General features: G+C 44.8%; 1 protein-coding gene across 1 annotated transcript; it reads left to right on the top strand.

The window, feature by feature from the left end:
* The first annotated feature begins 679 nt into the window (after positions 1–679).
* APOA4 (apolipoprotein A4) lies at positions 680–10,735 on the top strand. The gene is made up of 3 exons (XM_043993691.1): positions 680–766; positions 9,043–9,169; positions 9,796–10,735. Exons 1-3 carry the CDS (start codon positions 715–717, stop codon positions 10,733–10,735), a joined length of 1,119 nt encoding a protein of 372 aa, XP_043849626.1. The 5' UTR covers positions 680–714.
* The last annotated feature ends 3,108 nt before the right edge of the window (positions 10,736–13,843 follow it).

The raw sequence follows: 13,843 nt of genomic DNA, 5'->3' as shown, positions 1-13,843 counted from the left end.
ACAGACAGGCTAAACCAGGTTGAGGGTAACCCATCAGTGAGTTAGGAGGATGTCTACACCAAGCATCCCCTTGGTGGAATGGGTGGATGAGAACAATTTGTTCCAATGACCATGAAGGCGGCTAAAGCAGGCACTTGGTCAGACAATGAAGCAGCATTCCAGCCATCACTGGTCATCTTGACTTTTGTTCAGCCACTAGAAGAGACATTGAAACTGATGACTTTTCTCTGCCTCACTTAAATCCAATTCACACGAGTCAAGCCATCACCCTGTGATATCATTGGTTCTCTTTGAAAATGAAGGACGAACAACAACTTCTCATTTCTGCTGTATGTACATAGCTGTTTACAGGTAGCCTCCTCTTTTAGAATGTGTGCTCCTTGAGAATGAGGACTAGTTTTTCCTTTATTTGTATCCCCAGCACTTAGCCCAGCACCTGGCACACAGTAAGAGTGTAATAAATGCTTATTGACTAACTGATTGACTGAAAGGAGGGTCACATTGCTAGGACAGTAGAGCCTACCCACCTGACCTAAGAGGAGTATGAAGGCCATCTTCCCCCACAATCAAAAACCAGGATAGGCACAAGAAAGAGGGAACCACCCAAAGCCACATCCCCACGAGTTTAGCAGCTCAAAGCACTTTCTGATCTCTGATCTCATTTTTCCTCCCAAAAGATTGGGAAATTGGTGAAGAAACTGGCTCCTTCTCCCAATGGTAGAGAAGAGGGGGAACAGGGAGATTAGTTCCTTTGCCCAGGGTCATGGTAAGTGGGAACTTGAAAACGGAGGTATCTGGGGTCCTAAACCAACATGCAGTCTTCTTGCTAATATGTACATAGGCACCAAATCCATCCTTATAAGGGATGGGGGAGAAGCATTTATGTAGCACCTACTAAGTACTAGGCACTGTGCTAAATGATTTTACAAAGTTCCTCTTATTTAATCCTCATCACAGTCCTGGAAGGTAGGCATTATTATTATCCTCATTTGATAGTTTCATCAGTCAAGGTAACTAAAACAAACAGAGGTTAAGTGTCTGTCTTACACAAGAGATGTCTGAGGCTGGATTTGAACTCAGGTGTTCCTGACTCTAGACCCAGCACTCTATCCACTGTGCTAGCCAACAACTCTCTCTCTCTCTCTCTCTCTCTCTCTCTCTCTCTCTCTCTCTCTCTCTCTCTCTCTCTCTCTCTCTCTCTCTCTCTCTCTCTCTCTCTCTCTCTCTCTCTCTCTCTCCCTCCCTCCCTCCCTCCCTCCCTCCCTCTCTCTCTCTCTCTCCCTCCCTCCCTCCCTCTCTCTCTCTCTCCCTCTCTCTCCCTCTCTCTCCCCCTCTCCCCCTCTCCCCCTTCTCTCTCTCAAACAACATATAGTTACAACAATTTCTATTTCTTTTTAAAAACTTTATCATCTTTTGCCTTTATGTTGCTTTCATTTCCTAATATCTCCCTCCCCTTCCTTGTAATAAAGGAGAAAAAGAAATAAGAAAAAAAAGCATTTTAACACAGGTGATGGATATAAAGGAGGCTAACAGTATATACAATGAATAGCTCACATTTCAACAACATCTTAAAGTGTTCAGTGTGTTTTCCTCACGAGAACCCTGTGAAGTAGGTAGTGTTAAGAATGACTATTTTCATTGGACCTATAAGGAAGTGGAGGCTTCCATGGTTTGCCCATGGTTACATAGCCAAGGTAGTGTCAAAGCTCAGTATCAAACCCAGGTCTCTATACTCCCAGGCTAGTAGTTGCAACATACCAGTGAAATGTTTTAGGGATATCTAGGTGTTCAAATGGATGGAGTGCTATTCTTTGGGGTCAGGTCTATCTGAGTTCAAGTCCTGCCTTAAACGTTGCTAGCTGTGGGAGTTTGGACAAGTTTTCTTAACCTCTATTTCCTCATCTGTAACACAGAGATAATAAGTACCTACCTCTCAGGATCATTGTATCAAATAAGATATTTGTAAAGCATGTTGCAAACCTTAAAGTGCTATATAAATGTTATTATTAGTTGTCAGACTGTGGGCAAGTCAACCTCACAATTTCAGCTAGGGGAATAATTAAGAGCAGATTCCACACAGGGTTATTGTGTGTTTGATTAATTCAAATAAGATAATCTATGAAAAAGGTTTGCAAACCCTAAAGGGCTATACAAATGTTAGCCATTGTTACCAATAGCATCCAACCCTTGCGATTGCTGTTGAATGTTTTTCAAAGGACCTTCACGCCTATTAGAATCCCAGAGGCTCAGAGCCGGGAAAGAGCTCAGAAATCAGCTTGTCCAGAACATACCTCAACAGGAATCCTGTGGACAACATGCTGATAGGTGACATCCAGAGTTGGGAGGGTTCAATTCCAGTGGTTGGGCACTAGGACCATAGGGCAGCTGGGCTCAGGGTGAGAGAGGAGGTCTATAGTCACAGTCCATTGTGATGTACAACAAAAGGCATCATTTGAGCGTATTTTTGAGATCCCTGTCAAACCTCTGCTTGAAGACCTCCTGGGAGGACAATTGGGAATTGAGTGGAAGGCATTCCTTCCTTCACGCTCACTTGCTGTTCATCCCCTCCTATTCCCCAACTCTTATTCCCCACCCAGCAGAAATGTCACTAGTGTTTGTTGTTGTTCAGTCATGCCCACATTTGGGGTTTTCTTGGCAAAGGTACTGGAATGGTTTGCCATTTCTTTCTCCAGCTCATTTTTACAGATAAGGACACCGAGGCAAAGAGGATTAAGTGATTTGTCCAGGGTCACACAGCTAGGAAGTGTCTGAGGCCACATTTGAACTCAGGTCTTCCTGAGTGCTCTATCCACTGTGCCACTTAGCTGCCCCTACTGTTTAGTAGATGGGAAAATAACTCAAGGTTTGTACCAAAGTAGAGGATTCCTGTTCTGGACCTCTGAAATCCATTCTAGCTTCCAAATTCTATATTCTGCACTTTATTCCTCCCCTTCCCTCACTTCCTCTCTCCCCTTTGCAGGTGTAGATAGCAAATACCAATAGCAAAAAGGCTTCCTTCATATTATAAAAACTAAGAATTAAGGTTATAACAGTATCCTCAGTCTGGTCATCCTAATCCCCCTTGAATCTGAGACTTTATCAAGACAGAGGGTGATTTAATTTCCCAAAGAAGTCAGAACTAGCACTTAGATGGTCTTTTTATTAACCAGAACAAGAGTGGCAGGCCGGCCACCAAACACTTACTATGAGCTAGACACTGTATTGTTAACTACTGGGGATACAAATGCAAGCTCCCCCCTCCCAAATGACAGTCCTTACCCTCTAGGGGCTTACAATCTAATGGGGAAAGATATACATAAAAGGGAACTGGAAAAGGAGCTGTTCAAGTGGATCGAGTATTCAGTGGAGTGGGGGGAGAGGAGACCTGGGGAGGTGGTGTCAAAATCCCCAAAGTCAAGAAGCCCAGCTGGCAGGAGAGTGAAATGTGGCTGGCCTGGGCCCATCCCCAAAATGAAGGCCCTGGAAGAAACTCAGCAATGAGAGAAGGGGGAGGCTGGCAGGGCAAAGGGATATTGCAGGCTGGGAGGGTAGTTCCCAGGTGAAAAGGCAGCTGACTTATGGTGTCAAAGTCCAAAAAGTCACGATTTTCTTAATTTACTATGAACCAAAGAGCTCCTTTGTCTTCCTTCTGTTTACTATAAGCTTCCCAATGGAAAACAGATCTCTCCCCCAAGAATATGTCAACATTACCATGACCATTGTTCCACTTGGTAAACAGAAACCCCCCCAACTTAAACCTTGTACCTTAGGGTTACAACCTGCCTGAATTTATCTTTTGTTCTGTGATTACTATGAACCGTGAATTGAAAATTGCTTGCCAGAAGGTCCTCTGAATTAGCAGAAGTTCTTGTAAACCAGAGCCTCTTTGCAAGCAAGCAGAAAGCTGGTGCTTGAGAGAACATTGTGGCTGATAGATTTGGCTAAAACATAGGATGTGGAGCACTTTTGAGTTCACAGAGGAGCCAGGGCATGGATTCAGAGGGGCACTTAGTATGGGAGAAGCTACCTCCACTGGCTAGTATTAAAAAGGCTCATCCTCCCTTCTCTCTCCACAGACCATTCCTACCCTTAGCTCTTCTATACTCCCCAGATCCGTCGACAAGGGAAAGAGGCTGTTTAATCTTGGGAAGAAGAGTAAGCACCAGCCCTGCATTAACTTGGTTATGGAGTTCAGGAGAGTCATAGAATCCAGAATCTATCTTATTTCTCCCCCTGCCTATCTGGGCAGAGTAGCCCAGACCAACCAGAGGAATCTCTCTCTCTCTCTCTCTCTCTCTCTCTCTCTCTCTCTCTCTCTCTCTCTCTCTCTCTCTCTCTCTCTCTCTCTGTCTCTCTCTCTGTCTCTCTCTCTCTCTGTCTCTCTCTCTCCCCCTGCCCCCTCTCATTCTTTCTCATCTCTAGAGAAGGAGACATCAATTGCCTCAACTGCCTGTGTGATTTTGGGATTTCTCAGAATCTTCCCTGTAACGGAGGATGGGGGTTATTCTCTCATTCTAGGATTCTTGGTCAAAGACAAATCACAAATAGGAAAGTACTGTAAACTGCATAAATCCAAAGGCTTTGAGTGGCTGCATAGTTTACCCACTTCCCTTAGTTCGGACATTCTGTGTGAGCCATGCAGATGTGAGTCTGTCCTCCACTGGGGCTATTTTCTCATCTCTACTTTTTCCTTCCTCTTCTGCTTCAGTGCTAGGATCACCTGGGCTAAGGATAACCATGAAGGAACGCCTAGTGGAAATTTTCAAATCAATTAAAGGAACATTCATTAAGCAGTTACAATATATGTAAAGCACTATGGCGGGTTGGTGGATATGAACAGAAAAAAACATAGTTCTTACCCTCAGGGAACTTACATCTTAGTAGAAATAACTATAATCTAGGTTAACCTGTGGTAAATAGATAAGAGAAGTCAGAAAGACATGAGAGATCATTTATATTTGGGGAAAATAGGAAAGATTTCATGGAAGTAGTGGCCCCTCACCTGGGCCTTGAAGAATGGAAAGGATCTATGTAAGTAGAGCTGAAAATAAGAGTCCATTTCAGACATGGGAGAATGTTGTCCGGATGGGCAGAGATAATGTATGAGTTTATGAGAGCAGGAAGTGTTTCTGTCTGCCTTTTGTGCTAAGGGCATCTGGAAGGCATGGAAAGCTAGTGAAGGTATCTGAGGCAGGGAGCAATGTGATTGCTTTGAGTTGTGCAGTAGGAAAATTCCCCTGGTACTTCTATGAAGGGTGCTTAAATAAATGTGTATGTATATATAAAAATTAAATATATATTTAAATAAATACATAACTTTTTTCAATCAGCAAAAATTTGCCTTCTCTCTCCTTGAACAGAGAATGAATGAAAAATGAAATCCCTATTACAACCACGTATTGTCAAGCAAAACAAATCTCTGCATCAGTCATGTTCGAAGATATACAGACATATATATGTATATATACTCACATATACTTATATATTAATATGAGTACGTGTCAATACATATGTATACACATGCATTTATATACATATATAATAAATGTCGCATTCTTCCCTGAGTCCTTGCAAATGATACTTTGGAGAAGGAAGAGCCTAGAGGCAGGAAGACCCAAAGTAGTGGTATTTTACTTCTTTTCTGCCGGTATTGGGGCTTCAGAGAGCTCAGACTGACATCTTTGAAGGCAGCATGATATAGTGTCTAGGTCTTGGATTTGGGAAGAGTTCAGATCTTAGCTCAGGTGTTTCATTAGTTGTGTCACCCTGGGCAAACCACTTAAACTTTCTCAGCCTCAATCTCTCATCTGTAAAATGGGGATAATAATAGCAGTGGCCTCAGGAGTTGTTGGGAGAATCAAAGGAGATACTATATGTTAAGCACTTTGTCAACTTGAAAGCATTGTAAAGGAGTTTGTTACAGTTATTATTGCCTTCTGCAGGAGGGAGAGGGCATACATCCGAGGTGCCTAGTACTTCCAAGAGATCGTCCCCTGCCTTCACCCCCACCCCCCACCTTCTCACTCTAGGTCTAAGGTCTACATGTGTGCTCCGAGACATGCAGAGATAGACAGCCTATTCAGAGATAAGGATGCCCATCTCCTCTGTTGGTATATATGCATTTAGACACATCATTGCAGACAAGAATGTGTACACAAAGACATATACAATGAAGATAGAAGGATCCAGATAGATATAGACACACAAACGTGTCCATACTGTCCCCCACTGGTCTGTGGGTAAAGCATCTAGCTGTTAGGACTTTCCTTACTGCCCCCCTGACCCCTGTCCTCCTGCTTCTCCAGGCCAATACTCTGAATCTAACTTATCTATCCTATCTACCCTATCCCTTCTACACACACACACACACACACACACACACACACAGAGCAATTCAGAGGCAGGTCAGTAGGGAATCTGCCCCCCCCCCCAGAAGCCTGGTAACAGGGGCAGCAGGTGAATTATTTCATTTGATCCTTGGGGAAAAAGCATGTAAGGTAGGTGTTATTATCGTCTCCATTGTCTAGTTGAGGAAATTGAGGCAGACAGAGGTTAAGTGATTTACCCAGGGTCGCACAGCTGGTAAGCAACTGAGGTAGGATTAGAACTCAGGTCTTCCTGACTCAAGCTCAGCACTCTATCCATTATACCAATCAGATACCTGAATAAATTCCCTCATTTAACATATAAGGAAACGGAGGCCCAGGAAGTAATTTGCCCAAGGTCACACAGGTATTAAGTATCAGAGGTGAGATTTGAACCTAGGTGCCCTAACTCCAAAGCACCATTCTGTGCTATACCTTCCTGGAGTTGAGGAGGCCAGAATCGCAGAACCTCAAAGCTAGAAGAGCCGTCAGGGGCCATCCAGACTAACCCATCCCTGCCCAGTGTTCATCTCATTTTGCCGTGCACATCTCCAAGGAGGGAGAAGCCACCATCTTGGAGTGGAGGGAGGCAGGAGAGGGGCCTGGGTGACCTCTGAGACTTCCCACCATGCTGGGCTGTTGGCTTTCTATAGGGGAGACCCCCAGAGTCAGGAAACCTGACTCCTCAGAGGGACACGAGAAGAAAAAACCATGCTGCCCCACCACTGTCCTGCTTTTTGATTGCTGACACTGAGCTGCCTTTCTTTACAAGGATCCACATGGAGAGAAGCTCCCCTGTCCCTACTGATAGAGGGTTCAGGCAGGACTTGCCCCTTAGTTGGGAAAGTGGGGTAGGATGGGATATGAGAAGACTGTGGAGAAGTGGATGGAGAACTGGACTGGGGGAGAGGGAGGGCAGAAAGAACATTTCCTAGCTTTGTGACCCTTATCTCGCAAGTCACTTTTAACCTGGCGGGGTAAAAGGGAAGAAGAAATAGCTCCTAATGGAGCTATTTCCCTCTCCACAGAGAAGCAGCCTAGCAGGGTATCACCCCCACCCTCCCCTCGCCCCCACCTCTGGTCCTGGGCAATCTGTGCCGAAAGATGGGCTGGTGAGTTTAAGAAGAACTCCCCCGTACCACCCCCACTATCCGGTGCCAGTCAAGTAGCCCCTCCTTCTTTGCCCACTTTAATGAAAAAGTCTTTGTGTCTCTATCCTTTTCCCATCCCCTTCAAGTCAAACTTTGAGCTTTGACCAAGACCCTGGCTTTCTGGATGTAATCCAGGGGACCGACATCTGGACTGAGAGGTCATCATCCTCAACCAATTCTCCCCCCCCCCGCCCCGGGGGGCAATGAGGGTTAAGTGATTTGCCCAGGGTCACAAAATTAGTAAGTGTCAAGTGTCTGAGACCAGATTTGAACTCAGGTCCTCCTGAATCCAGGGCTAATGCTTTATCCACCTAGCTGCACCCCTTACCTAGTTCTAAAAGTTGAGGAAAGAGGCTGAGGGTATGAGGTCTAGGGTTGAGGGTGGGGTGTGGAGTTGGGGGGGGGTCTTCTCTTTTTCTACACTCAGGAGTGAGGGAATGGATTCTGTCCTTGACACTCTCGGCTAGGACCCAAGGCTACCTATGGGTGGGGCTCTAGCTGTCTCTCTCCTCCGAATTTAGGAAGCTCTGAGTCTCTAACTGGAGTACCTCCATTATGTTCCTTCCCCAAAGGCTCAGGGAGGATAAGGGCTTACCCAGACCCCCCACCCCAAACCACAGGATTGATCATTTTCATGTCGTGGGGTCACCAGAGTCCAAGCAGCATTCTAGTGTGGAGTTACCAGAATGGGGAGGGGATCCTGGAGTCAGATAGCTCAGACCTGGCGAGCTCTCCCTAGGTGCCTCTGGAGGGCATCTTCTCTGGCCCCGGCTGGCCCCTTCCCTAGAACTTTGGCTGGTGGAATATTCTACTGTAGGTGGGGGAGGGACTCGAGCGCCATGGAGCTGGTCGGGGGAGAGCTTAGAAGGTAGAAAGGGAACAAGGTGGAACTCCCTCCTCTTTTTTCTCTCTTCCCCTAGGATCCAGTGCTAGGGGGCTCAGTTCAGACTCAGCACAGACGCCAAGATGTTTCTCTCTGGCCTTTGTGGCTATCGCCAGTAAATGAACACAACCCCAGATGAGGCCAGAGATTCTGGGCCAAGCTTTGAATGGAAAGGGAGGGCTGCTAAGGTGACAGGGCAGGCTTGGCGATTCTTTATCCCCATTGGATTCTGATGGGGCTGATAGGGTTCCTGAGGATGTTGGAAAGGGCTTGTGGTTGGGGGGAGGTTGAGAGATAGGGTAGAAGTGCTTCTTTTCTACTGCCTAGTTAATCTGGTCTGTGGCCTCAATGGTGGGACCCTTTGTATTAGGTATGCATGTCATTTACATGCTGTTCAGTATTCATTTCATGTTAAAACTAGAGAAATATCTCTGACCCAAGCTTTTTCCCTGCCCAGGCTAACAGCTCCCCCAATCCCCTCCACTCCCTCCCTACATCAGAATGGGCAAGGCCCCGCCCAGAAAAACAATTGGTTGGGTTTGCCTCCATTAAATCTAGCCTGGACCATGTAACTGATTCAAGGGGCAGCCTCTGTCTGATCCTTGGTGCTTAGCTTCTGTCCTTCTTCCCCCCCCCCCCCCAGGTATCCAGGCTGAGATGCAGCCTGACCAAGTATCCAAGCTAGTATGGGACTACTTCAACAAGCTGAGCACCAATGCCAAGGATGCCATGGAACAGCTACAGAAGTCGGATCTCAGCCAGCAGCTCAAGTATGAGGGGGTGGCCTAGGGAGAGGGGCTGTCATGGGCAGGAAGAGGCTGGGGCCCTTCCTACAGAAAGCTGATTTAGCTCTTTTAGGAGGTTCTAAAGGGGTCCTGGATGAGGGCTTGGGTCACTTTATTTAAAGCAGATTCCTAGCTGAGTTTTTAGAGGGGAGGTAGGGAATCACAAGAGCATAGTTTTACATCTAGACATTTGGGGACCCTTCTGACCTTTGGGGATAAAACTTAAAGAAAGGAACTACCATGTTGCCTGGGCCACTAACATACTGAGGGCTTCATGTCACCCCATCACCAGCCCCTTCCGCCCCCCCATACACATATATATTACTAGTAGGCCCATACTTGAAGGGGGTTCAATCTGGTAGGACTTGTTAGAGTTTGTGTTTTGCTAGCAAAGCCTAGGGGAACCCAGGGGTGGCCCCAGACCATGATGAGGCATCAGTGAACTTTAGTGAAGTATTTTTGGTAATATAATACTATAATGATAATATGTATTACATTCTACATTATTCTATATTATAATGTCATATATCATTATATGATATATAATGTATTTTATAAATAACTATCTCATATAACAATAGCAACCACCTTCTTCTCCTTCCCCTGGGCAGCACCCTTTTCCAGGATAAGTGTGGGGAAGCCAGCACACAGACTGACGAAATAAAGAAGAAGGTAGTGCCTTTTGCCATGGAATTGCCCGACTGTCTGGTGCAGGACTCGGAAAAACTTAAGGAGCAGATCCGGCAGGAGCTGGAGGAACTGAGACTCCAGCTCCAGCCCAATTCAGATCAGGTCTGCCAGAAGATGAATGAGAACATGCAGGTCCTGAAGCAGTGCCTGGGGCCCTGCACCAATGGGCTCCAAAAAAGCCTCAATGACAATGCGGAGCAGCTCCGGCAGCAGCTGGCCCCTCTTTCCCATCAGCTGGAGGCAGCCATGAAGGAGAACATCAACTGCGTGCAGAAGGCCCTGGCCCCCTTTGCTTGTGAATTCAAGGACAAGGTCAACCAGCACGTGGACAAGATGAAATGTCAGCTCACCCCCTATGCAGACCAGCTCCAGGACAAGATCGACCAGCACATCGCAGAGCTTCAGAAGATCCTCACGCCCTTTGCCAAGGGTGCCCAGGACCAGCTCAATCGCCAGCTCGAATGCCTGGCCTTCCAAATGAAGAAGAATGTGGATCAACTGAGGGCCAGGATCTCAGACAACACAGAGGACCTGAAGCAGAAGCTGACGCCCTTTGCCGAGGAGGTGCGGGGGAAGATGCCTAAAAGCTGCGAGGAGCTGCACCAGTCCCTGACCAAACTGAACTGTCAGGTGGACCAGGAGATCGAAGAGTTCTGCAAGAATATGGGGCCCTTTGGGGAGTTCAACAAGGCCTTGGTGCAGCATCTGGAAGAACTCAAGCGGAAACTCGGGCCACCCCGCCCATGCGATGTGGAGGACCACCTGAGCTTATTAGAGAAGGGCTTGAGGGAGAAGGTCAACTCCTTCTTCAACACCCTGAAGGAGACCCAGGAGGAGATGTTCTGTTTCCCTAAGCCCTAGGCGCCCTCCCTGCCCCCATGTCTGAGCAGCCTTTCTCAGCTTTCCTTAGACCACCACTGCCTCCCGACTTCAGATCTCCACCCAGGGCTTTCTGTCCACCCACCAGTCTGCCCAGTCACCCCAAGTAGCCCTGGCACTGTTGCTGTGGTGAAAAGTAGCATTCATGGTCCTTGCTGAATAAAACTAAAAAAAAAAAAGAACAACCTCAACTATCCCGTGTATGGAGCAGTTTTTTTGAATTCTTTTCTTTCTCCTTTTAAATCCTTCGTTAGAATAACAACAGTTAGCATTTATTTCGTGTCCTTAAGATTTGCAAAATGATTCTTGGTTTGTTATCTCATTTGAGCCTCACAACAACCCTGAAAGGTAGGTGCTATTTATTATTATCCTCATTTTGCAGATGAGGAAACTGAGAGAGGCCAAGAGAATCCATTAAAGTACCTCCTTGCCTACATTTAAGGGATGGTTCCTCAGGAGAGCAGAAAGGGAGGGATACGTGGAGAAGTTTAAATGTTATAAAAATAATACATCAACAAAATTTTATTTTAAATACAAAAAAAGCAAAAACAAACAACTATCCTAGCCTGACTTCAGTGTCTCTCAGTCATGGGAGAGAAGAAAAGAGAAGGTATAGTGGTCCCTAAGGCAAAATAACTCTGTGTGTATGTGTGTGTGTGTGTGTGTGTGTGTCTGTCTGTCAGTCTGTCTGTGTCTATTTCTGTGTGTGTGTGGAGTGGGAGAAGGAAGCCTTGTATTTGAAAGAGTGGAGGGATGGTATTCTAGGAGAAAATGAGAATACGGTAGGATTAGAGGGTTATGTGCCTTGATTGAGGTGGGAGAAGAAGGACCCAGAAATTCTATTGTTCTCTCTTGTTGGCATTGTCCTTTTCCTAGTCCTCACTGCTAGAACTTGCTGGGTTTTTGTTATGGTGGTGGTGGTGGTGGTTTTGGTTTTTTGGATAAAATTTATTTTTAATTTATGGAATAAATGTTTTTAAAAATTAGAATTTATGGAATAAAACAAGTATTTCCATAACATAGTATAATAAAAAGGTGATTGCACATGAAACTGCAAATGAAACATGAAACTGCAAATCATCTATGCACAACTTGCTATTCCTTTTTTTGCTTTTCCTTTTTTCCTTTTAAATATGCAACAAAATTATTGTGTAAATTTCTTTTTTTTCTTTTCCTCTCCCCCTCCCTCCTGCCTACCCTAGAGATGACTACCACTGAATATATATATATATATATATATATATATATATATATGTAAAATCGTTCTATACATACTTCTACTTATTAGTCCTTTCTCTGAATGCAGATAGCATCTTTCTTAAATGTCCTTTATCCTTAATTTGGGTATTTATAATACCCAATAAAATAACTTGTTTGCTCAAAGTTGTTCTTAGAACAATGTTACTGTTACTGTATATACAATGTTCTCTTGGTTCTGCTCATTTTGCTCGTCATTATTTCGTGCAAATCTTTCCATGTTTCTTCTAAAATTATTGATCGGAATCTCAATATCTGAGTAAAGAAGATCTGGAAACTGTAGGGGGATTCCCCTGAAGAGTTTGGATTTTTGCCTCAGGACTCATGAGAGAACCAACCAGCCTATTTTATCCCCCTTCCCATGCATATCACATACACTTCATTGGTGTTTGTTGAGTTGAGCTGTATTTTCAGGAGTGGGGAGGCTGTAAAGTCCTTGGCTGCTTAGCTAGAGGCCTGGCACCAGGGAGGTGAGCTTGCTTCAGGAAGCTCTGAAGGCTCTGAAATTTAGCTTAGGGTAGGTCTGGGCTGGTACCATTACCAGGACTGGTGGGATCCTCATTTTCTCTCAGAATAATTAAAGTAAGGGAAAGAGCCCTGGGTTCAGTATCAATTGGGATACTCATATTCTAGTCCCCATAGTCTAGCCTGGATATCTAATCTTGGGTCTGTCATTTCCTTTTTGTCTATGGAACTCAGTTTCCTCATCTGTATAATGAGGGGGGTTAGACTTCATGGTCTATAAGGACCCTTCTACTTCTAAATCCTTTGATTGATTCTAGATTAATAACTCTCCCTCTTTATCTGAAGTCATAGCTGGGTGGCTAGTGAATAGAACTGAACCACTATACTGGTAGAAAGCATCTTAGAAGTCATCCCTTCTAGAAGAAACTGGGGCCAAGGGAATTGAAGAACAAGGTCACATAGCCGATAAATGGTTGAACTGGGATCATGAACTCAGAGCCCATGATTCTAAATTCAGAATTATTTCCACTGTACCACAATGCTTGATATTTTCTTATGACTGTTAACCCCAAATGGCCCCAATGGGGATAGATGCCTTCTCAGAATCTTCTTTATGATTGTTTTATAACACCAAGGTTCTATAAACATGTAACACAATCTTAGAATCTTAGAGTTGAAAGGGACCCCAGAGGCAGCTAGGTGTGGCAGAAAAGCTAGAGCCCAGAACTTAGAGTCAGGAAGATGAGCTCAGATACTTATTAGCTGTGTGACTCAGAGGAAGTCATTCAACCTCTAAATTTTCTCATCTGTAAAATGGGGATAATAATAGCACCTACCTCCGAGGATTATTGTGAGGATCAAATGAGTTAGTATTTGTAAAGCATTCTATAAATGCTAGCTATTGTTATTATTATTAATTATTATTATTATCATCAATAATCGCCTCTACAAGGTACCTGACAAGTGGTCATCCAGCTTTTCTTTGAAGACCTTCAGTGATGGGGAATTCACTATTTCCAAAAGCATCCTGTTTTATTTTGGGATACCTTTTTAAGTATAGGAGGTTTTTCTTTATGTTGAGTCAAAATCTGCCCCTCTGCAACCTCCATCCATTGCTGTTCTGGGACTTCATTCTGTACTTTGAGCCCAAGCAAGACAGACTAATCTCTTTTCCACAGAACAGTCTTTCAAATACTTGTGGAGAGCTATCAAATTGATTTTTCTATGTACATAATTCCCTACAAGAGTAAGGAGAGAGAGAAGTGTTCCTTCACAATCATTGCTCAGTCCAAACAAACATCTTTAGATAGCTCTTCCATAGCTCAGCATGGGATCAAGCATAACCCAAAGACCTTAGGCCCCAAACTT

Source organism: Dromiciops gliroides, chromosome 3 (assembly GCF_019393635.1).
Source record: "Dromiciops gliroides isolate mDroGli1 chromosome 3, mDroGli1.pri, whole genome shotgun sequence".
Classification (NCBI taxonomy): Eukaryota; Metazoa; Chordata; class Mammalia; order Microbiotheria; family Microbiotheriidae; genus Dromiciops; species Dromiciops gliroides.
Note: the sequence above shows the minus strand (reverse complement) of the source record. Positions and strands in the feature narration are given on the sequence as shown.

Excerpts from the sequence above, each read along its gene's own strand:
- APOA4 (XM_043993691.1), top strand. The coding sequence starts at position 715 with ATGGTAGAGAAGAGGGGGAACAGGGAGATTAGTTCCTTTGCCCAGGGT. Across the intron at positions 767-9,042 it reads TTCCTTTGCCCAGGGTCATG|GTATCCAGGCTGAGATGCAG; the intron begins GTAAGTGGGAAC and ends CCCCCCCCCCAG. Across the intron at positions 9,170-9,795 it reads GATCTCAGCCAGCAGCTCAA|CACCCTTTTCCAGGATAAGT; the intron begins GTATGAGGGGGT and ends TCCCCTGGGCAG.